The following is a 23,771-nucleotide window of genomic DNA, read 5'->3' on the forward strand; positions in this document are numbered from 1 at the left end:
AAGGCCTGTTGGCTATGGTGGAGGACTTAAACCACAGAGACCCAAGTGCTGTCTTGTTCTTTCACATGCTTTCAGTCAAACCTCACCAGGTTGTGTGAATGGAATAAGGTGTTTTCAATGAAATGGTGATTTGTAATGAAAGTTTGTTAGTCAGAGACCTAATGTAACCATCATCTTTTGGATACTTTTTTATGTCTACCAAATCATACATAAACATAAATAAATATCCCTTTTAACAAAGCTAATGGCATAGCTCTTTGCATGGCATTATTACTGTATCACACTGCTGGTGGTCTTGAGTAAAATATCTTCACAACTATTCAGTGGTTTGCTTTGACATTTATACGCATGCTTGTCTTACAGGCGATGACTTTTAATGCCTTTTGCTCTGCCTTTTCGTCTTATGCCACAATGACATTTGTGGTTTTGAGTGTCATTACAGAGTAACAAGACCGTTGGACTGATTACCATGAAATTTCATGTGTGTCCCTTAAAGTTAAATTGCAATCAAAATATGAAGATTCCTTAATTATTAACATTTGGCAATTACTGGAGCAAAAATCTAAATTCTCCATTGTTTTGGTTAAAAGACATGCAATACATTACTAGCTGTGTTTCTGTACTAACATGGCTGACTACCACCCAAAACATCAGCATGCTAGCAATGCACATTGCACATTGCACTGCACTTGTTAGCATTTAGCATGGAGTACTACACACTAACCACCACTGGTCTATATTTTTCTTATTTTTATGGTTACTTATTTCTTTTGCCCATATGTAGCTTACAGAAACATTACTAAGTTCAGCAAAGCGTAACCGCTATCGTGATATGATTCATATTTAAATCTTGAAAGAAATCTTGCTGGATTTGTATGGTGTTATCAAAATGGTTTCAAAATGACTCATAAAAGTCTCACCTGGTTTTTTCCATCAACATTACAGTTGTGTGTAACGTCTACAGACTCATCACAAAGGTCTCTTTTTAAATTTTGCTATCAGAATGTTTCACATTAACACAGTGACCAATAACAAAGCATAATTCAATAAGGGTAAAAATATATGTATTATGTTTTGCTTTTGATTTGTGTATTTCTGCTTTGCTTTGTTTTTATTGTAATTATGGACTGCGGCTTTCATTACTGGCCCATATCTCAACACTGACAAATCTCCTTTTGACAGAAAATACTGGAAACAAAAGAAGGAATGTCAACACTTTTCTAGCAACTTACAATGATACAGTATCAGACATGTATTCTCACGATACAAACACAAGCAACCTTGTTAATATGAAAAAGGCTCTGTTGGTGCAGCTTTATTTTTTGGTGCAAAACTATGCTATTACTTTGTTTGCTTGTTTGTTTTTCATAATGTAGCACATGTTTCTTCAGATATTTTACAGTATTTACTCTCAATTGCTGCAGTTTTATCTGTGCACCTTGCCTTTGATTTTACTAAAAATGAACACCCTGACTGGATAAATGTAGTCGCTATGTATTATTCATTTCTGCCTCTTCCATTTGAACTTACAGTTGGCCAGAGTTGTAGGCTATTCGCTGGATGAGAACATGCTGCGCTCATGTTGTTACTGCATGCTTTATGTTTTCACTTCCATGCTGTTTGTGCTTTATGTTTTGTAGGCTTTTTTTGACTTTGAAGCAAACAATTAAAACTTCACAACACAGATTAATTGGTTTCCTTTGTATTAAAAAAGAGCGAGCCGTAACATATACTAAACATAAAAAAGGATTAAAAAGGATGATTCTACTAAAAAGAGGCCACATCAGGTTAATCAAAAACCCTACAGTACATGGCATGCATCTTCCCTGCTGCTGCTTGATTGGTAGGTATTCACTTGCCCTCATATATTTACAAAGTAACATTGTGAAATGCAGCTCAGTGGCCTCCAAGCCTGTCATGGAGGAAGTCATTTTTCTGCGGCACCATTGCCTTCAGATGTGGTCAAACTGCATGGTCTCCTGATGCAAAAAAAGAACAGACATTTTCAGAAAATGAAGTGTTTTGAGAGAAATGAGTGAGGGAGGGAGAGTCCCTTAATGGAGACAAGTAATGTAAACTCACAGAGAGAAAGCAGAGTGGGAGACAAGAACCAGTTTCACAAAGTTTGAAGTTTCCATCAGGAGGGACCACCAAATGCAGACTTGACAGACAATCAGTCAAAGAGCTTGTACATTTACAGTGCATGACAGTATTCAAAGGCTTTTTTTTACTCACTCTATCACTCATATACCCGATATGTCTTCATTTGTTTTAACAGCAAGCTTCATGAACAATCTGATCCAGAGAATGCCAGGTATTTTTAAGTCCTAAAGAGCAGCCTCTTAACTAATAATGAGAGTGAGAAATGCAGTGCATTTAAGTGAAAACCTCAATTAATTATGTATGATTAGAAGACTCTTAAAAGCTTTGGGCAGAGAAAAGAAAGAAAGTACATAAACAGAACACGAAGTCCAGAATGGCTGGATGGATACCAGATGTGAAATTGTAAATGAACCTTAAGTATACAGGTGACTGCAGAATGATGAGAGATATTGCTTCTGCATGGCTGGACACTGAACTGTGCACAGGTTATGCTACCTCAGTACCAAGGTAGTAAGGACACAAAAAATGGGATTGCAATTTTTGAGTCAGTGTTTGTGTTTTATATTTCGAGTTTACTATACAAGTTGTTTTCCCCTAAAATCAATATTTTATTTGAGCATTTCAAATTAATTACTTTGTGCATTTTTGTGACAATTCTGAAATGATCCTTGTTCTGATAACGCAACTACATGTAAGACATGACATTATACATATTCTTCTGTTGATATGTAATCTATTAAAAGTGTGTCAGTGAAACTGCACAGTTTTATGCTGTCTTGGAGGCTACATGCATGTCTTATCAGCGAATGACTCACTGAGACGAGGTCATTTGGAAATATCATTTCATCTGAAAATACATTCAGACATGTAGGTCATACTATATACTCCAGATAACTTCTGCAAGCCTGTCTCGTTCCTCTTTCCTTCCTCTTAGTCTCTTTTTCATTTCCCCCTCTATTTCTCCCTGTCAGTAGCATCATGCATGTTTTCACCTCTAAAGTGATTGTACCTGATTTATATGACAGGCCTTTAACCCTGCGTGTTCTTGTCCATCAGCATCAGGCAGAAAAACACCCAAGGGCATGTGTGAGTAGGACCAAATCTGGTTCTCTGTCATTCAGTACCTGTAACCTCCAACTAGAATGCACTCCAACAAATCGCATTTATTCCTGCCCGGTTAGGAGATGTGAATCAATCACACAAGGTGGGAAGTGCTGCTGAAAGTATGTATCCAAAAATACATTTCTTTCTTGTGCCAGTAATCTGTTTGAGTTATGCATTTTTGTCCGTATGCATTTTGGTTAGGTAAATGAATAGGATACTAACTGACAGTGACTGGCAGTATGAATAAAACCACAGCATTTGAATCCAACTCTTCACCAGAGATAAGGAGTGCAAAAATAGTTGGAAACTAATTTACAGAATGTATTAGGTGAAAGAGATGAAAGAGAACACCTTCATGCAGGAGGACATGGATTTCTAAAACATTGTAGTGAAACTAAAAGGAGCCCAGCAAAACGGAACATTGTCTCCACCTGCAGTACAACGATGGAAACAAAAGTCAATGGGTTGGTGGTGTAACAGCCCCACTTGCTGACCACGAATAGGAACAGACAGTACGGGCAGGGAAATTAACTGGGGAATGATTGCCTGCAGTTTTGCTACATTTAATGGCCAAGATAATTATCGTCAGCAAATATTCATAAGAGCTTAAGCACCGTATCTACCAAGAAAGTGGTTTATTAAGGTCTACAGGAGTTTATTAACAAAATAACTGCTAAGCATATCTCCATAAAATAATATTTAATGGCCTCTTTATTAGTTAACAAAAAAAACAAATCATCATTACAAAATCCCATTGCTTTTACAATCTGAGTAAAATAAACAAATACTTGTGTAAATATTTGTTAGCTAAAGCTCTAGTGGTTATGTAATGTGTCTTTTTTTAATGTTTCTCCATAGTTTAACCTCCGGTAAGGAAGCTGGTTTAGTTTGTGTGTGTGTCATTCTTTCTGTAACTGTAAAATGTGATGTGTATTGCCCACATACAGAAGCTATGTTAACATTTGACCTCTGATCTTCCCTTCAAGGTTAATTGATTGATCTAAAGGTCAAAGTGATAAAACTATGTTTCTTACTGCTATTGACTGTATTGACAACATATAGGCATATAGGTAATGATATTTGGGGATTCTAAATATCACATTACTAATCACATTGCTTTCTGTGTATAGTTAGTTAGAAATATACTGTAGTAGCTTTTCCAGTCAGAATTACGATTATGAGAATTGCGAGTGCATTCAGATCATAATTCTGTTTGCAAATGCTGCCAGACAAGACAAGATAAAAAAAAAAAATAGCGAATTGTTTTTCAAAAGCTGAAAATATTTGTATCCAGTTATTTACAAATCAATACCACCTGCTCCTACATAATGCTTGTGTAATCAAAGTACATATATGTCATGCTACCCTTGTCTGATTTTTACTGCACTGTAGACTTCTTCGAGTACTTTTAAAAAGAACCAAAATATATATTTTTAATGAATATATACAAAATACAACACTTTTCTCTTACAATTAAATACTGGCTAGAGAGTGAGCTGAGGTGAGTTTTGCGCTCTTGAAGTGCTTATTAATAGTTTCAGTATTTTGGTATTTAAAATATAAAGCTGTTTATAGTATAGTATTAATAAATTCAGTCGCAAGACGTTTGTATGCAAAGTATACGTTCTAATAGTGATAATAGCTTCTTTGGTTTAGATGAGGAGTAAATAGCGTGTACATGTGTGCAAAAAAATACATGCACGTTTTTCTCTAGCCTCCGGAAACACTTTTCTTGCAACGATTTCAAAATAGAAGTCTTGTTGGTCCGTGGTCACGTGACTCCTCTGTTTACAGACATCCGGAGAAACATGGAGGACAGCACTGGCAGTAATCCCCAGTCACCCGGATTCACAGAGAAACTGAAGTCTTGGCTCTCTTGGTCATGGACGTATGTGTGCTTCCTTTGGTTCGGGATGGTGCTGATAATGCTATACGTCCTGTGGAGTCCGCTGAAACTGCAGGAAACTCTTACCTCAGGTGAATTAAGGCAGATGCTAGCTAGCTATTGTTAGCCTACGGGTGTATAGCTTTAGCGAAAGCTGTTGGTTTGACAGCTCGCTGTCTGTGTTATTGAGACACGAACAGCGGCGACTTTCTGGTTAAAAGTAAAGCTTGTATTTAGATATTAATTGGCAGACACATTTTGCATTTTCTCCTACCGTAGATCATACTGAATGCAGTCGAAATTAAGTAGTTTATGATTTGTGTTACCAAGTTTGCTACTGTGAGCTAAATGTCACCTGCTAAGGACCATCGAAGTTGAATATTTTTAATGTTTTTATTAAAACGCGTAAGTGTCTCCTTTATTTTCTTCTTTCAGCTTCAGTGTTTTTAAACACACTGACACCCAAATTTTACGTGGCTCTCACTGGAACCTCCTCTCTTATTTCTGGACTCATCCTTGTGAGTTAATTTCTTTATCACCATAAATTACATTTTAAGCGTTACACATTTTAATACATTCAGTTTTAACTAACACTGCTTTGTAACGTATAACGTATATATTTAATTATAATTTTTCATTTTCATTCCTTCTTATGTTCAGAAGAAACCCAAAAAAATCATTATAAAACCTTTAATCATCATTATTATTATTATTATTAGTATTATTATTATTTAGCTTTTTAAGTGTTTAAATTCATCAATTTCAATTTGAAGGTTTATTTAGCACAAAGTAAATAACAAATACCAATACAAATGTTCAGGCTGTGTAATGGCACATCACTAGTTTTCTGATCAGATTTGCTTTTAAGGCACATATTAATAAAAGCATATTAACCGTTTATGTTTTTATTACAGATATTTGAATGGTGGTATTTTCGTAAATATGGGACTTCGTTTATTGAACAAGTATCGGTGAGCCACCTGCGTCCTTTGCTGGGTGGAGTGGAAAGCAGCTCCACAACTGGTCTGTTCTCATCAGTTAATGGAGATGCAGAGCCCAGGCCCAGCGTTTCAGGTAAAAAAAAAAAAAAAAAAAATGTACATGATGCAGCCGATCATAGAATTATTATTCATATTTATGTAAACAGTAACAACAATCTCTTCCTGTTTGTAGAGTGCAAGGTCTGGCGAAATCCTTTGAATCTTTTTAGAGGAGCTGAATATAACAGGTATGTTTTTGTTTAAGATTTTAATCAGATAATTATGTGGCTTAAACATATTTAAATGTCATAAAGGTTAAGTGTGTAAAATCTCACCACTTGATGTCAGTAGATTGCAGATTGCAGTCAGCTTAATTGATAGAGCAGTGGTGGAGGAGGAGAAAGAGCTATTTGTGATTTTTAGATCAAAAGAATGTTGTAAGGTATGCTACATATGTGGCCAATCTTTAGCTAAATATATAAAACTTATCAGGAACAATGGCAATGTCCATCTTAGCCACTGTATTCAAGACAAGGAGGCAACATGGCAGCTTTCACCAACCAGTGCCTGCTGCTATGTGAATGAACATTATTTTTTTTTCTGTTAAATAACCTTAAAAAAACTACTGACTGTACCCTTTAAAATGAGTAATTCATAATATCTGAATTTTTCTAAAGATTTGTAATGATTTAAACCTACTTTTTGTCTTTAGTGCAGAAGTATTATTTTTTTAATTTGATTCACTGAACCATAAAATGGAAGCTATTATTTTTACTCTGTGTACAACAGGTACACCTGGGTGACTGGGAAGGAACCCTTAACATATTATGATATGAACCTGTCTGCTCAAGATCATCAGACCTTCTTCACAGGAGACACCCAGCAGTTAAGGCCAGAGGATGCTGGTGAGTTATAAAAAGATGAGGAAAATTGCTAAAATCCATGCAATCAATGCATACATGCAATACATGTCAGAAATTCCTTTTTTATGATGTGAAGCACTACAGGTTTGTATACCAGTACCATAAACTCACATCTATATTGCAGTAAGCCTAGATGATCATCTTCTTACAGTGATGCAGAAGGCCTGGAGAGAGAGAAATCCTCAAGCCAGGATCAGGGCAGCTTATCAGGCCATAGAGATCAACCACCAGTGAGTTCTACTCGTACACAGTGAACCTCGCCATACATATTTCTAGACACCTGCAACCTCAAACGCCTCAGTGTTAGGCTTCATTAAAGTGAGACTGTATTCCATTTATATTGCCATCACATTAATGAGAAAAAGAAAGTGAAAGTGTTTTTTCTTCTTTTTTGAGGTTGGTGCTGCAGTTTAGAATCTTAAATTTAGAGTACTTAGAGTTTAGAGTACAAGTAAATTCAGACAGCTTTATATGGTATTTATAATAATTAAATAATCTTTGAAGTGTCTTTATTGTGCTGAGTTTTGTTTAACTGCATTAATATATTTCCATTATAATGTGTATATACAGTATATTAGCCTCTTTAAGGGTGCTACCATTCTCAAGTTTTGTCTTTGTTATTACATCATCTCTTATTTTTTATTTGTGAGTAAATATAAATATTTTCTTGTGCACTATAAAAAACAGCTTGGATTGCTATTTATAAATACATTAATTTCTTGTGTACATTTGTGTAGATGTGCTGCAGCCTATGTGCTTCTAGCAGAGGAAGAAGCAACAACTATCACAGAAGCCGAACGCCTTTTTAAAAAAGCTCTAAGTATTGGTAAGGATGGATTTTAGTGCAGTACAATAAAGGACTCTAGAGCATAGTAGTACAAAGAAAGCTCAGTAGATGAAGAGTAACTCAACACTGTATATTAATCCTGCTTGTGCTGCATGCCCTTACCCACGTTGTGCAGTGTAGTACTTCAGTATGGACCTCTCAACAACAATATGCCACAGATAGATATGATACAGCAAAGTGTATTATTTTTTTACACTCCCTCTCATGATGGAAGAATTACAGCTCCAAGATAACATCAGTGCTTTACATTGGACCATAAAATGTAGCGTGATGATTCATACACAATACAGTTTAATTTGTTTTGTTTTTTAAACTGATAGTTATTTTGCTTTGCAGTGAAATATTTTCTCTTTGCAATACAGCAGGAAAAGATATCAACCTTCTAGTATACATTAAACGCAGATTGGCAATGTGTGCACGCAAGTTGGGGCGAATTAAAGAAGCAGTAAAAATGATGAGAGATGTGAGTATCACCTTTAAACATGTTTACTGCTTTATTGTTTTGTCACGGAAAGTATGTAACTGTGTCGACATGTTTACTGTAACTAAAACTGTGAACCTTAATATGTTTTATCTCTTTACAGTTAATGAAGGAGTTCCCATTGTTGGGAATGTTAAATATACACGAAAACCTCCTTGAGGCTCTTCTAGAGCTTCAGGCATATGCTGATGTGCAAGCAGTCCTTGCAAAATATGATGGTAAGACTAAACTCAACAAATATTTAAATACTTTTGAATATCAACATACCATGATTTTGCACAAAGTAGGTCAGTCATTTGAGTTGCATGCCCAGTCACATAAACACAACTTTTGCTTCTACTTTAGACATCAGTTTGCCAAAATCAGCTACTATATGCTATACATCTGCACTGCTGAAAGCACGGGCTGTCTCAGATAAGTAAGTTATCTTTTCTGTTAGCTTCAGTTGTTGTATGTGATTGCCCTAACTTTGTCACTAATGTGAGATGTGATGTCTTAGGTTTTCACCAGAGGCAGCATCCAGGCGGGGGCTAAGCACGGCAGAGATGAATGCTGTGGAGGCCATACACAGAGCCGTTGAGTTTAATCCCCACGTGCCAAAGGTCAGTCATTTATCTGACAGCAAACATAGGTCTTCATCCTGCAATGTTTGCCTATAAATGAAAACATACATTAGTGATCAGATGATCTTTAAACCAGGCTGTCAAACACAAAGCCCGGGGCTGGAATTGCCCCACCAAAGACTCCATTCCAACCCACTGGATGGCTTTGGGAAAAAAAACGAGGGCATAGATTTTGCACTTTTAACTGTATTGTTTTTTTTCCGTTTTTTTGCATTTCCGGCTTTTATTGGATAGTTTAACAGTGAAAATAGACAGGAAACTGGGGAGAAAGAGAGGGGGAAGAAACGCAGCAAAGGGCCGCAGGTATGATTCAAACCTGGGCCGCTGAGATTAAGTGGTGCCCACTTTTCAATGTATTTTCATTGGTTTTACAGCTTTTTTACTGATAAAGATCGCCACCCTAATTAGATAAACAATAACACCTAAAACAGAAGATTTCTTGTATTTTTTTTAAAAACTCTCTTTCACTATCTACTATGGAAATGTCTTTGCATCAGGTTGAGGGGGGTTATGTTAATTTAGACATTTTTGGTGCTGATAGAGTTCTCTGTGCTACAGCAACATTTCTTTATCATATAAAAAAACTGAGATGTACTGTTAAAATAATAATAAGCATCTTTACACTGAGAAAATGTTTATGTTTTTGAATTTAAACCTTTTTTATCTCCACACAAACGGTCTTGAGGCATTGTAACACTGTCAGTTCACGTCCTTCATCCGTGTGCCACAAGTGGTTTGGTGGATTGTTTTTTGTTTTTTCTTCTTTTTTTATTGGATGGATAGTTCTGTTTATCCATCACGTTTTACTGGACACATCATTTGGAATTGGAAGTATGAGTATGAAGTATGAGGTGATGAAATTCAAAAGTCACTCTAACCTCACAAAAAATGTATTTTGGTCACTCAAGAATGCGCTTTCTGTTACAAAATTTCACCGTTGCCTTATGTAGGTGAAAATGATGAAAAACTGGCATTTTAGAGGCGAAAGGTCAGAGGACAGTCTCACTGTGACACCTTAATATTCTGAAAAAACAGCTTTTTCAGCTAATGAACTGAAGAGGAAATTCTGACCAGATTTCACAGTTGAATGGATACTCAGTTTGTGATACTAGTGTTTGTTGCCCAGATATTAAATTATTTCAGAGCCTTGAGTTCATATATTACATGAGTCTGCACAGACATGGACGTAAACTGCAACTTTACCTGTACGGGGAGACATACAAACAAAAGGCAGAAGTTTAGTTTGACGTTACTTTCAATTTCACTGCCTGTATCTAGTCTAATCACGTGACACTCACATGGCTGCCATTTGTAAAGGTTCCATACAGGACAAACAGGAAAAGCAGACAGTTAAGTAAACAGTCAATCAAAAGCGAGTTATTTTGACTGTAATAGGTGGTGCAACTACTGCAGCTTTCATTCCATTCATTCTGTGGTGCTGGCTCACCAGGAGATGTCAGTAAAGGTTATTTTCTCACTGGTAGTGTCATCTCTAGACCATGGATTTTTCTACAGTATACAATTCACTTTGATTGTTATTAGATTGATATTTATATATATTTATATATATTATGTTTATTATTGTTGTAGTTATTATACAATGTATACAAATTTGATCAGCATATTTCATTTTTTTAAGTCGGAACACTATTTTTGGTATCAAGTCTATATTGTTCTTACCAGTTTTTTAGTGCAAAGAATATTTTTTAACTTGGTGATGAGTTGGTCATATTATCACAGCTCTGTGGGACTCTAGCTGCATATCTCTTTTCACATCAGTTCCCACAGGTTTAGATGTCACACGTCCACATGCACACAGATTGATACACAACCAGATGCAACAGAGTTTTGTCCCAGTTCAGCCTTTGTAGTGTGGTGTTATTTCATTTCACAGACTCCTATTCTGAGAGAGAGAAAGAGAAGCTGTGTGTTTGCATGCACGGAGGGGGAAACATCAGCCAGCACTTTGATCCAGCCTTTGATTTTAAAGTGAGGGCCCTCATCTTCAATATCTCTCCAACTGCTCCCTTCCCATTCTGCCCAGAGGCAGCCGTCCTCTTTCCTCTCATCACATACCCTCATCTTGTTTCTTATCCTCTCATGTTCCCTTATCCCCTCATCCCTTGTTTGAGCCAAACAGACAGTCTGAATGTCACACTGCCAACTTTGTCAAAATGACTTCTTTGAATTGAGGTGAATGGCTAAATGACATTATGAAATTTTAACACACCTTTCATGGAGGATTATTGGACAGCTCGTCTTTCAGCATTTGACTCTGGAATCTGGTGCATACCCAGTGCTCTCATAGCAGAGCACTGGGTATGGAAATGCAACAGTAGGGAAGGAGGGGGTGTTGCTTTGTGTTGTGTGGCATGTCTAAGAGATGAGTGCACCTGCGACTCCTTTGGCCTCTTTAAATGGGCGGGCTTGTTGTCACCAAAAGCAGATTTGGTGCATGAGGCTTTTAAAAAAAAAAAAAGAACATCTGAGTTTAGTTTCCTCAACTGTAGGACAACTGTTGCTTTGGCAAAGTTTCTAATACAAGAACTATACCAGCCAGATCACACCATCATGTTTCCATCAGCTGATGAAAACTTCAGAACTGTTTTAAAGACAAAGTCTCAAAACTATCAGCATCTGCCCATTTGAACTGAAAGTGATTTTGGGTTATCAGAGTCATTTCTCATTTTTTATAGTAATTGGTTTCAGTACAGATTTAATGTTTTTTTTTTATGATCTTTCCACAGTACATCTAACTTTTTTGTCCTACCAAAGCATCTATAAATTTCAGTTAAACTTCAGACAACATTAAACCCACTAAAAAAAGAAGTAATAAACTAAAACATGTACGTGAGACCACAGAAGATGCATTATAGTTGGCTTGATAAGAGAAGGGGAGTATGTTTTTGTTACTGTAAAGAATCCAGAACAGATAGTATTGCACTCAACCGGTGCAAGCAGAGTAGAGGAGCTTTGGCTGTTGTGATCCAAAGTTTAGAGAAGTCATTGGGCAAAAGAATAAGTGACCAATTTCCAATTTGCAGGTTAAATCTACATAAGAAAAAAAAAGCTAACAGCTACTTGATTAAGTGTGCTAGCCATAAATTCTTTTTTCCAAAGCACTGGAAAACAATTAATGGCAGTAGGTGAAGAATTAAGTAAGTATAGTTGTTATTAGGTATAAGAACTTGTGCATTGAGGACTTTAAATATATTTGTGTAGGTCTTGATATAGCATACTATAGTATTTCTCACTGCAGCCAAAATGTCATCCTCCTAGATTGATAAATGAGATCACCACCATTGCAGTCCTTTGGATTTTCAAGCTACTTCTCAAAAACAAATTTAATAAACATTGAACTACTGGAGCTCCTCGAAGAAGTCAAAGTCAGCAGAATTTATTCTCTGTATGATGAGAAGCTGAGCCAAGCGTTATGATCATGCTTTCATTTCAGTCCAAACTCAGGTGGTTAACTGACTTTAGTCAGACTGTCGTTACCGTCCATACAGTCACACAATAAAAACAGTGCAGTAGCCTGTGGTACACAATACTGAAGGAGCATTGTTGCTCCAAGCATTAAGTGGTGAGTGTGTTATCAAGCATGCCAAGCAGATTATATATGAATCTAATACTAGGCTACATCACATGAGTTCATTCAGACTGCTTAAAAGGCTATGCACACACAAAAATCTACTTCCATATACAGACACACACACACACACTTCATTTGCACAGCTGGTTCAGTGCTCTCGCTCAGCCTCTTCTCCTCACCAGCTTTTCATCCATCTAATTTCCTCCTCTTCTCTTTTTCTCCCTTCTATTTTCTTCTCCTCCTCATCTTCTTGTCCTCTTCTATTTATCCTCCACTCATTTCTACATCTGCCTGTCCATTCCAGTTATCCTCTGTAGCAGCCAGTGGTTAAGAAACTGACAGTTTCCCAGATGCTTGGATAACTGATCAAATGTCCCTGCTCGCTAAATCTGCTTTACATTTATTTTTACTACCATTTTTGCTAACATGCATTCAATCTGAAGCGCTCAAAGCGACCCAGGCCTATTTACTTTGCTAGTTTACCCCACTTTAAATGGCAGTTTTTTATCTCACCCCATTCTCAATGACATTCTCTCCTCTAGATTGCCTGTCAAGGCTCAGAAAACCAGAGTTTTTTTTCTAAGTGTATCACTGAAATTGGCTATTTGATTTGTAAATTGAGACGGAATACGAGCATTTGGGTTTGTTCTGAATTAAGATGGACGAGGTTTCATATAGATGACAAAAATGGGGTAGTTAAAGGACTTGGACTGTGGTTTAAGTTTCGCCCACTTGGGGACAAATATAAGTTCCCTTACCTGTGGCACAAGATGAAGTAGCTGGTGTCAATGTTTGTTAAAATTATATATTTAAAAAAAAAAATTAAACTTTAAACTTTTCTTTGTGTTTTTCCATTGTTCACATATTTGGCCAAAAATTATAAACAACTACAGGGTTGATGGCATGTTGCCTCTGCGCTCCATTGTGTGCGGCAAAGTGCCGCAGATTAGAATCAAAAGGAAGCTTATGAGTTATGCTCTGAGCTTATGACTGCCCAGGGATGAAAGGAGAACACATGAAATTCAATCCCCTCATCAAAGAAGCGACAGGGAGTGCAGAGGAAGGCTGCAGAACAGGGAGGTGGGGGTGTGACTGAGGTGTCACCAGTTCTAATGCCATGGCATGCAAGGAAGGACAGCTGAGCAGCCAGCCACTCTAAATGGTTAGTCTTAAAACATAGAAACACCCAGACATATGTGTGCCATGTACTGTCCACTCTTTATTAACAACAGAGATAAAAAATACATACAAAAATATTCAGGTTTTACTAAAAAATATGTAGAAGTACGGTGGTGCTTGAAAGTTTGTGAATCTTTTAGAATTGTCCTAATTTCTGGATGAATATCGATCAAAATATCATCTGATCTTCTCAGAATACCTATAAGTAGTTGAAGTTAACCCAGTTAAAAAATTAGAAATATTTACTTGGTCATTTATGTATTTTCAAGGAACATGATCATTAAAAGTTTGTGAATCTTTACTATAGCAACATTACGAGGTACTGTGGGATGTTGGTGGTGTTTCTTCCATGAACTGCTTGCTTTAGATCCTTCCAGCATGATTATTAGTCAGGATTTTGACTTAACTCTTCTAAAACCCCACCTTTGTTTTTCTCTACTGTTCTTTTGTAGAAGAACTTTTATGCTTATGTCATTGTATTGCTGCATGACCCACTTTTCCTTACAAGTTCACCTTTAGGATTATTGATGTCATCTACATCTAAAGAAAATTGAATGCCTGTCCTCAATTAATAAATTTAAAGTATAATATCCTTGTATATTTTATAGGGATCTTAGTGTCTGATTTTTTATAAAATCATGTTTTGAGCTCAAATATATTGAAATACAGGAAATAATAATAATCGAAAAAAAACACCTCTGTTTTACTGAAGGAACGAATTGGCTTGCTTGCTGATAAATGGTCTGAATTAAAGCTTGCTTCCCTACTCACTAAGTTCTTTCTTCTATTTTATGCTATCCTTTGTTGTGTTGCATAAACTTAATGTGCATTATTTTAGCAGTTAGGGTGGTTTTATAATCCACCACAATAAACCAGTGATAGGTTTCGTCTGTGGTGGTCGAGCTGGCTAGCTGCCTCTCCTCTGAGAGGGAATAGAGCATGGTGAAATGTTTGTGCTGAGAATAAAGGAAGGAAGAAGATGAAGACAGTCAAGTGCCTTGGCTGAACCGAGTAGAGCTGATGTAAGTAAGTCAGACAGGATAAGTGAGAAGGGCAAACAAGCACCTTCTGGTTGTCTCTTGGCTGCCGATTGCTGTTACAGAGAATGTCAGGATGGACAGAGAAAAACTGCAAGACAGTACAGTCCACTAAAATCCTGTGAAGTACAGATGATAACTTAAGTGTTGCTTTATGATGGTAGGCTGCTTAATTGAGCCTTTACCCGTGAAGCTGAGAGGTATGAGAGATGAGAAGGACAGAGGTAACATAGGTGTAAATTTGCAAGCTTTTTTGTACAGCTATGTATAGGTGTCTAAAAATAATATGTGATGAGAAATGTAAGAATCTGCATGTCAACTGAGAAAGAAAGAAAATGATGCGCAGCTACAGGCAGTAGGAAAAATGGGTGAGACAGGTAGCAGTTATAGGGCCTGGAACATAGCAAGCTGAAAATATGTAAAGACAAATTGGAGAAAGACAATGATGAGCCTTGGTAGTAAGTGATTATGGGGATGGGGGTAGGGGACAGGGTCAGGGATGGTGAAGCTGCATGGTCTGACTGGCTAGATGGATGGATGGATGACTGAGCCTGTGACCATGGAAGGGATTAGACAGGATTAGCTGTGGGGTAACCTTCCCAAAGTGTCAGTTTGAGATCCAAAGCACTGCAAAGCTGGCCGCTCGGGAATCCAGCCCAGGGGGCCCCAGCACTGCACTTGGATTTTGTTTAAAGCAGACCCCTGCCACAATGGCCACCACAGAGATGAAATGCATAGATTGTCACATTCATCAGCGTCAGTAGGTATACATTAAGGACTTCTATGCTGATGGATATAGACCTTTAAAAACATTTATTGCAAAAAAAAAAAGCTCTACACAATATATTGATGTATGTACTCTAAAAGCTTGATTTCTTCTATTTCAGAGTGAGAGAGGAAGTTCCATAAGTTGTAACTCTGGGATTTGTCAGCTCAGTGAACCGACTGACTAACTGGGACAAACTTATGCAGTAGGCCAAGAAAATAGGAGCAAGTTGGGCATGTTACACATTCATGGAATGATATTACTGTACCGTAACAATAAAACACATACACTGACTCACATATATGGAGAGAGTGAGAGCTTTGGAAAACTGTTCCCTTCCACCTTGAACAATTGCAGAATGAGGTTCTAGAGAAATACCTCACACGTACAGAATATGATTACATTCCACAGGGAGTTAGCCCGGGGGATTTGCACAATAAAGGAAAAAGTACTCATTGAGAAATGAGGAGAAAATATGAATGACAACATTGAAGCTGCATGAAGTTATTTGGGACCACAAGGAATCTTTTTTTAAACCCAAACCCTCATCAGTACAGTTGAGTCAGCTGATCTCTAATAATGGATATGGGCACGTGAGTTTGTGGGCATTGGATAAGATTTTGGTTGCTTTAATTTTCCTGGTTTCTGTTTCCAGTAGTTGTACTTTTGAGCAGACTTTGGTTGCATGTTGTTAAGAGTCCATTTGTCCAAATGCAATTTCAGAACCATCAGCTTACATCTAAGATGCGTCATAAATCTGCCGGGTCTACTGTCATAGACATGTGTGCCGGCTGCATCAAAAGTCCCAAAATGTTGTCCAATGTCCACATTGCCTTCCTCAGACAACACCCAGACTGTGATTCAGTAAACAGTTGTCTGCTGCTTTGTCCAAATTGTCATGCAATTTCAGGTCATTATCTCACCATCTATCAGAATAGAAATTGTTTTAAATGCTTTATTTTCCTTGCTCTTCTTCAAAAACATACTGAAAGAAGTCAGTAACCCTGAACAAATTCAGGATGTTTTTTTTGCTCAGAATGGTCTTTTATGAGCGTGACTATGTGCAGTTAATCCCCATAGAAGAAAAGAAGTGTCAGTCTTACCTTGTGGATCAGAAATCTATGCAAACTTATTCACATTTAAAGCTATTTGAAAAGCACGTTTTCATTCGTTATGCCTGAGTAAATCCTGTAAAGAAAAAAAAAAAAGGTGGAAATCTGAATCACTGACTAAACATAATGTGCAATGTGCTCGTTTGAGTTCATGTTGTTTGCGCACCTGATCACAGTATGACAGTAAATTAAAACTAAACAGTACAGCTGAGAGAAGGATGAGAAATGAAGATATAAAGGTACCAAAAAGACCAGATACTGAACAGAAGTCCTGTATTTTTTCCACTTCCTATTTGTAGTACTTATTAGAGATGAAGAGCCTGATCCTGCCTCCAGAGCACATCTTGAAGAGGGGTGACAGTGAGGCAGTAGCATATGCTTTCTTCCATCTGCAGCACTGGAAGAGGGCAGAAGGAGCCTTAAACCTACTACACTGCACCTGGGAGGGCAGTATGTACCTTTCTTTTTTTGACCATTTTTTTCAGATATAAATGTTTTAGGTTCTCGTTTGCTTTCTTCAATGTTAGTAAGCTGTCACCCAACCTAGCCTGTACTTTGAAAACACTATACTAGAAAAGCTACTTCGGTTCTCTTGATAATGGTTTTGAACCTACAGCCTTGTAGTTGTAAAGCTTTACTAGTCAGCTGCCCTGTCTTTTTTTTTAATCATTGTGTCATAAGTCATGTATCCACAGTACACCCACAAATACGCATTACTCTAAGTGGATGAGATCATCACAAGAAGAATATTATTGTTATATTTTATCCGGATGTCAGTATCTTGTATCCAACTTAAATGGTTTACCGAAAATTGCTCCGTATTTGTGTTTTAAATAGCTGCACTTAAGCATAGTTTGTGGTGTGTTATTCACCCAGATTTAATGTCCTGCTTTCCCCCTTTGACTGTCTTCTGCAGCTTTCCGAATAATTCCCTACCCACTGGAGAAGGGTCACCTCTTTTACCCCTACCCAGGATGCACAGAAACTGCAGATAGGGAACTACTGCCCTGTAAGTACATTAAATCTACTTAAAACCTCGTCTCTTTAAAACACAAGTTCATTTGCCCTGCTTGTGATACTGTTTCTCTTTTTGTCTCGATTTTCTCCAGCTTTCCACGAGGTGTCTGTGTACCCAAAAAAAGAGCTTCCCTTCTTCATCCTCTTCACAGCAGGCCTTTGCTCTTTCACTGCCATGCTGGCCATGCTCACACATCAGTTTCCTGAACTAATGGGTGTCTTTGCCAAAGCAGTAAGTGGTATTGCTTGACTTCCCAGTTTCATCTCAAACACTTTCGGTTTGAATTTATAGATTTCTTATCACTGAAATCGGCGTCAGCTTCATTTTTAACTTTATCATGAGTTTGACTCAGATTTCAGGGTTATTGGCTGACCAGTTTTAGCTTTGACCATTGGGTCTCATTTTTTAATGGATGTTATTGGTAACCCGAACCTTTAAGTTCCTTTGGTAATTGCTGCCTTCTATCACTGTCAGTAACACTGGAGGCTCATGGGAGTCGAAGGCTTGTAAAGTCAGTGTTTACGATAACAAGTTACAGTCTAACTTTAGCTATCAGTGGGAAGGAGCTGAAAAATACAAGTTTAAACCCACAGCAAACATGCAGCCTTAAAGATGAGAACTTGTGGATGCTTGCACTGCTTCATTTTGTGTTTGTGTATTATAGAAGTGTTGTGTTATGTGTTTTAGCCAGTTTAGCAAACTTCTTACTTTGGCTAATCTTTTGTTTATGGTCAGCCTGTTTATTAGGACCTTTTAGTCTTGAAGCGTGTATCTGAGAACATCTAGTTCTGTTCCTTTTGTTATGGGAAAGATTGGGTGCAGATTGGACTTTTACAGCCAGTCCCGCTAGTCTGGTTTGTGTAATGTTCAGATGTTCAGATAGAGTGCATGAAAACCAATGAGGGAGGAACACAGAGGTCCTCACTGCCTTCTGAGGAAAAACAGATTTCTATGAATCTGCTGCTCTTAAAAGCAAGAAAACTCGGCGGATTTTGGTGGTGGTGACAGTCCGCGTGTTTTTCTTACCTGTGGATCACCCACTTTTACTAATTGGATTTTAAGTGTATCAAACACACTTTTAGCAAGACCTCATATTGTAATATTTCAGAGGACATCTAACTATTATTATTAGCTAGCATTTAAATTATATTCAAATGTTATATAACATTTATACTAGATCTAAATTGCATCATAACGTAATTCTTTGTGGCATAGATTCAACAAGGTGCCTGAAACATTCCTCAGAGATTGTGGTCCGTGATGAGATGATAAGATCTCACAGTTGTTGCAGATTTGTTGGCTGCACATTCATGATCTGATTCTCAACTACATCCCAAAGGTGCTCTACTGGACTGAGATCTGGTGACTGTGGAGGCTATTTGAGTACAGAGACCTCATTGTGATATTAAAGTTTGACATGATTTGAGTTTTGTGAAATAGTGCACTAAGCTGCTGGAAGCAGCCATCGGAAGATGGATAACCTGTGGTCATAAAGGGATGGACGTGGTCAGTGCACATTTAGTAGCCCTGGTTCGAATCCACCCTGAGCATTTTAATGCATATCTTCCCTCTGTTCTCTCTCTTCAGCTTTCCTGTCTTCTCACTACTGTCCTATAACAATAAAGGTTCAAAGCTACCACCAAAAAATATACTTAAGAGGTTCTTTTTTCTGCAGTCTTATCTCTTTAATATAATAAAGTCTGATTGTAGCTTTTGATTATTGTTTGCCTTTTGTTGTTATTGCTCAAATCATACTATCAAAGGTTATTAAGAATCTTTTATTCACTTTTTATGGGTAAGTCTGCAGCTTTTCCCAGCGGCAATAAATACTATAGTTTATTTACTTTTTTTCATTTTTTCACTTGAAGATGGTGAAGCTGTAAGAGTGACTGTTATTGATACTGCTGTCCAAAAGTGTCTCGCATAAATCATGGATAATATAAAGTTTATAGAGAGACTGCTTAAATGTAGTGATTCATCTGCGATCTTTCTACAAATGCAGTTTGTAAAATGATCAATCTTGGATGATGCTGCTTTCTTGAGGAAATGTACAAATATGTTCAGCCTTTGACTTCCTGACTGCACCAAATTGTAAACTGTGCTTTGCATTTGCAGCACTGAATGACTTCAGCTTGATTTATAGGGAGAAAAAAAGCTAAGCAATCAACTGTATATCCCAGCATATAAAAGTCAGGCTTGTGGGGAATTCTTATATAATTTTCTTTTTCCGTGTATGTTGCCATTTTAAAAGGGGTGAGCTAGAGGACAGTAGTTTGTATTTACTTTTATTTAAATCTGTGTATTTTTCTCACTGTGTGTAACAGCAGTATTTTGTAATCTTTTCTAAATGAGGCTTACTGTACCTCAAAGTATATATTAAAAAAACACATAATACATTTTTTTTTTAAGTTTTGAAGTCCATTGTTAAATGGACTTCAAAATTATATGTTATGTAGTAGTAATATTAATTTGAAATTGAAGAAATTTCACAAACCACTGACCGGAAGTCACTTCTGCCTTTTCTTACTTTCAGTTCTTCAGCACACTCTTTGCACCCCTGGGTTTCTTCGCAGACAAGATGGAAAGCTTCATGCCGTCCAGTTTTTGGCACCAGCTGACTCGGATCTGACCCCGTCTAACACAGACAAATGCATACACACAGACACACAGACACACACCAATACCACTCCAAACCCTTGAACAAAAAGTGTTTGCTCTCCTGTCTTCAGCATTACTGCCCACTTGCTGCATTGTTACTGATTATGTTGGCTGAAGTTGTATCAACACAGTAATACCACTTCTAAGATGCTCTCCCACACTCTTCCAATAGTCAGAGTTTTTCCAAGAACACATTTGGTGAATACCATTTGCAACAGTTTCATAGGGTCATTAACTTTTGTTAGCATGGGGAAATCCTGCATTTTTCAATAATCCAGAATGCCTCGGTGAGAGGAGTTCCTGAGTTAACTCAGATAAAAAAAAAAGAAAAATTAAAATTTGGTTTTGCCTGTGTATGGAAGAAAAAATGTGTACATAAAGGATCTCCTGCCCATTTGCAAACACAACATATTCTTTTTATTTGTGTATATCAAAAAGATGCCATTTCAGTGTGCTATATCGACCCTCACACACATCTAGCAGGGCAGATTTAAACGTCTGAGGCCTCCTAAAACAGAGGCAGGATTTATAACCTCAGAGGGACTGCAGTGTATACAATGCCTGTGCAGTTCAACTATTGTCGCTAAGGCTGGACATCTCAGCACTACATCTCTGGGGTAACCACTGCAACATCAAAATGTAAATAGGATCATCAGCGGTCAGTTAGGCCTCTTTGGCATTACTTGTGCACTACAGACTCTTTCAGCTGCTGCCTGACAAAAATCTCGAGGCAACAATTGCAGCTATCATACTTAAAATCACACAGCATAGGCAATTTCACATCTCCAATAACAATAAATAAAATAATTCTAAATATGCTGTTTAAGGTCAACTTGGGGCAGTAACCCTCATGATCTATCATTAGGCAAACATGTCAAGTTGGTCACTTCAGCTGCCTGCTGATATGCATTTAGAGTGGGCAGAATTTCCCTATTAAACAAATACTTTACTAAACTTTTGATGACTGTCTGAACTGGTATAATTAAGGTAATGTTTTCTTCTGTGAAAGGTTGTCTCTTTTGTATTAAATTAAATATGCTCTATTAGATGTATACAGTGAAAGATCTTATTGAAACATAACAACAGGAAACAAATGTACCTGTTTTTAATTCATAGAAAACTTATAAAGGTAATATAGAAAGTTTTAAAAACCACAAATTTACTTGGACCTTCTAAAATAATTTCCTTAAATCTCAGGTATCAGCATTTCCTCAGATATCCTGAAAAGAAAGTGAAAGATGTTATAATAATTTTAAAAAGTGCCTTTTAGATCATTACATAGCTAAACTACTGTGTAGTGATTAAAAGTCTGTTTGGTATTTATTACACCTGCAGTATGATAGACTCAGTTTGGAAAAAAATGCTTAAAGGGTGATTTTTATAGAAATGTTAAAATATGGAATCAGTATAACAATGAAAAACAAAAGCAAAAAAAGGGCATGCTGGTTATTATGCAAGGGAACACACAAACACATCATCCAGACCTAGTCCAAACTGTGACTACTTAGGCTGTATTCTGTGTTTTACCTTGATCTTAAGTATTTGTCTATTTAAATTTGTGACACACAAAGGATCTTTAGTGTGCAGCTGAAATTTAACAGTGTGCTGAAGACAGGAGGATCTGTGAACAACTGTAACTATGCGTGGATGAGTTGGAAAGCAAAACAAAATAAATTAGTCTTTCATTGACCTTTCTGTGCTTTTGTCGTATTTCTGATTTGAGTTTGTTGCAAAGAGCCCCATTTTTACCCTGTTAAAGGCAAAGTCGATGTTTCCTATAAGCAAGCTTTATTTTTTGATGATTTGTGGAAAGCGGCTTACAGAGGCACAGCCAATGGCTTAGCTGATAAAATGAGATATATAAATGCGGTCCTTTGCACAGCTGATGTCATTTTCCTCCATCTTTTTAAATCTCTAGTGTCTTATTGAAAGACACTTACTCTGGCATCCAGCTACCGCTATATATAGCCAAGAGCCATTTTGCGCAGCATTATGATTATACTACTCTGCCACCATCAGCAGATGCTTTAATGTGGCATGTTCCCACTGAACCTTTGATGCCATAATCATACTCCATACACTCGTGCTTAAGTGGTGTGCAGCAGTAATGAATAAGTCTGTTGAGGACTGTTGACTGGACCTCAAGTGTTTGCTCAGAGTGCCAGAGCGTGGTTTCATGCTGCATGTCGAAACTTGAATTGCTCACGGACCTTCGTGGCAGAGCCATTCAAGGTCAAGATGACAGGAAAAATATGTAAGAAAGAAAAAAGGAAAATGCATTTGTGTTTCACTGAATAATCTGAATTTCATTTCTGTTATGATAAGTTGAAACATTTACATTTGTGACCACAGTCGGTACGGTTAGTACAAAATTAAAAACTGGAATGATGAGAGGTAAATCCACGTGGAAAACTGTTTAATGCATACATTAATGGCTGTGATGTGTGACCTTAGTGCATACCTTAAACAGTTGACCTACTAAATAAGAGTTTTTAATACTCCACTATCAATCTAGTAAAGTCTCCGGCGTGATAAATGAACAAACTCTTGTGGAGTGGGATCTGTGCCAAGTCCAAGCATGTCCCTGAAGGCTGCATACAGTATGTGTTGGACTGAAGACTCTTGAAAATCTGCTTCTGGGAGTGAAAGAACATACTGCTCACAACGGTTTATGGGTTTTGTCTGTCCATGGCTCTGTTTCACTGTGTTCACATCGATCCTTTCCAAGAAAGCACCAAGTGAAATGTGGTTTTGTAACTTATAAATTCTGACATTATGAGGTGTTTTGCATATTTCATCATGACCACCCAGTGCGTTAATATAAGCAACATGGCACAGCGCTAACAGTTATATTGGTCCAATATTCTAACGTGTCCATTGCATTTGACATAACTTGTCACTCACAAGTGACAGACTATAACTGATTACAGTATATACTCCATCTGTCACACTTCACACGGGTTTGCTCTGCTGAAAACAACTGCGATCTAGGTTTTTATTACATGATTTGACTGTTAGCTAAATCTATCTGCTCCTATGTTGCCACAGTAACTGATATTTATCAGTTTCATCGACTGGCCTTAGTCCTGGCGTTCCATATCAGAATTCAATTAAAACTGGAAGGGATGTTTCTTGAGGACTTCTTCAGCCAAGTTTCATATAGCGCTTTTCAAGGCACCCAAAGCGCTTTACAATGCCACTATTCATTCACTCTCACATTCACACACTGGTGGAGGCTACGGTTGTAGCCACAGCTGCCCTGGGGCAGACTGACAGAGGCGAGGCTGCCATATCGCGCCATCGGCCCCTCTGGCCAACACCAGTAGGCGGTAGGGTAAAGTGTCTTGCCCAAGGACACAACGACCAGGACAGAGAGCCCGGGGATCGAACCGGCGACCTTCCAGTAGCAGATACGCTTCCCAACCCCCTGAGCCACGGTCGCCCCGAGTGCACTGCTGTGTTT

At 37.6% G+C, this 23,771-nt stretch overlaps 1 protein-coding gene across 2 annotated transcripts; it reads left to right on the forward strand.

The window, feature by feature from the left end:
- Nucleotides 1-4,999: 4,999 nt before the first annotated feature.
- st7l (suppression of tumorigenicity 7 like) lies at nucleotides 5,000-21,997 on the forward strand. 2 transcript variants are annotated; one of them, XM_039612430.1, is made up of 15 exons: nucleotides 5,000-5,184; nucleotides 5,528-5,610; nucleotides 6,007-6,166; nucleotides 6,266-6,320; nucleotides 6,862-6,977; nucleotides 7,120-7,225; nucleotides 7,733-7,821; nucleotides 8,205-8,305; nucleotides 8,427-8,541; nucleotides 8,669-8,741; nucleotides 8,823-8,925; nucleotides 16,932-17,082; nucleotides 17,549-17,641; nucleotides 17,742-17,881; nucleotides 20,184-21,997. In XM_039612430.1, the coding sequence occupies exons 1-15, from the start codon at nucleotides 5,016-5,018 to the stop codon at nucleotides 20,277-20,279; spliced, it is 1,650 nt and encodes a 549-aa protein (XP_039468364.1). In that variant the 5' UTR covers nucleotides 5,000-5,015; the 3' UTR covers nucleotides 20,280-21,997. The 2 variants fall into 2 exon arrangements, with proteins under 2 accessions (XP_039468364.1, XP_031596278.1); XM_031740418.2 differs by having other exon boundaries at nucleotides 7,147-7,225.
- The last annotated feature ends 1,774 nt before the right edge of the window (nucleotides 21,998-23,771 follow it).

The sequence above is a fragment of the Oreochromis aureus genome, linkage group 5, assembly GCF_013358895.1.
Source record: "Oreochromis aureus strain Israel breed Guangdong linkage group 5, ZZ_aureus, whole genome shotgun sequence".
NCBI lineage: Eukaryota > Metazoa > Chordata > Actinopteri > Cichliformes > Cichlidae > Oreochromis > Oreochromis aureus.

Bases quoted from the DNA above. Each gene is read 5' to 3' on its own strand.
- st7l (XM_039612430.1), top strand. From the start codon at position 5,016: ATGGAGGACAGCACTGGCAGTAATCCCCAGTCACCCGGATTCACAGAG. The intron at 7,226-7,732 runs GTGAGTTCTACT...ACATTTGTGTAG, and splicing joins GCCATAGAGATCAACCACCA to ATGTGCTGCAGCCTATGTGC. The intron at 17,642-17,741 runs GTAAGTACATTA...GATTTTCTCCAG, and splicing joins AGATAGGGAACTACTGCCCT to CTTTCCACGAGGTGTCTGTG.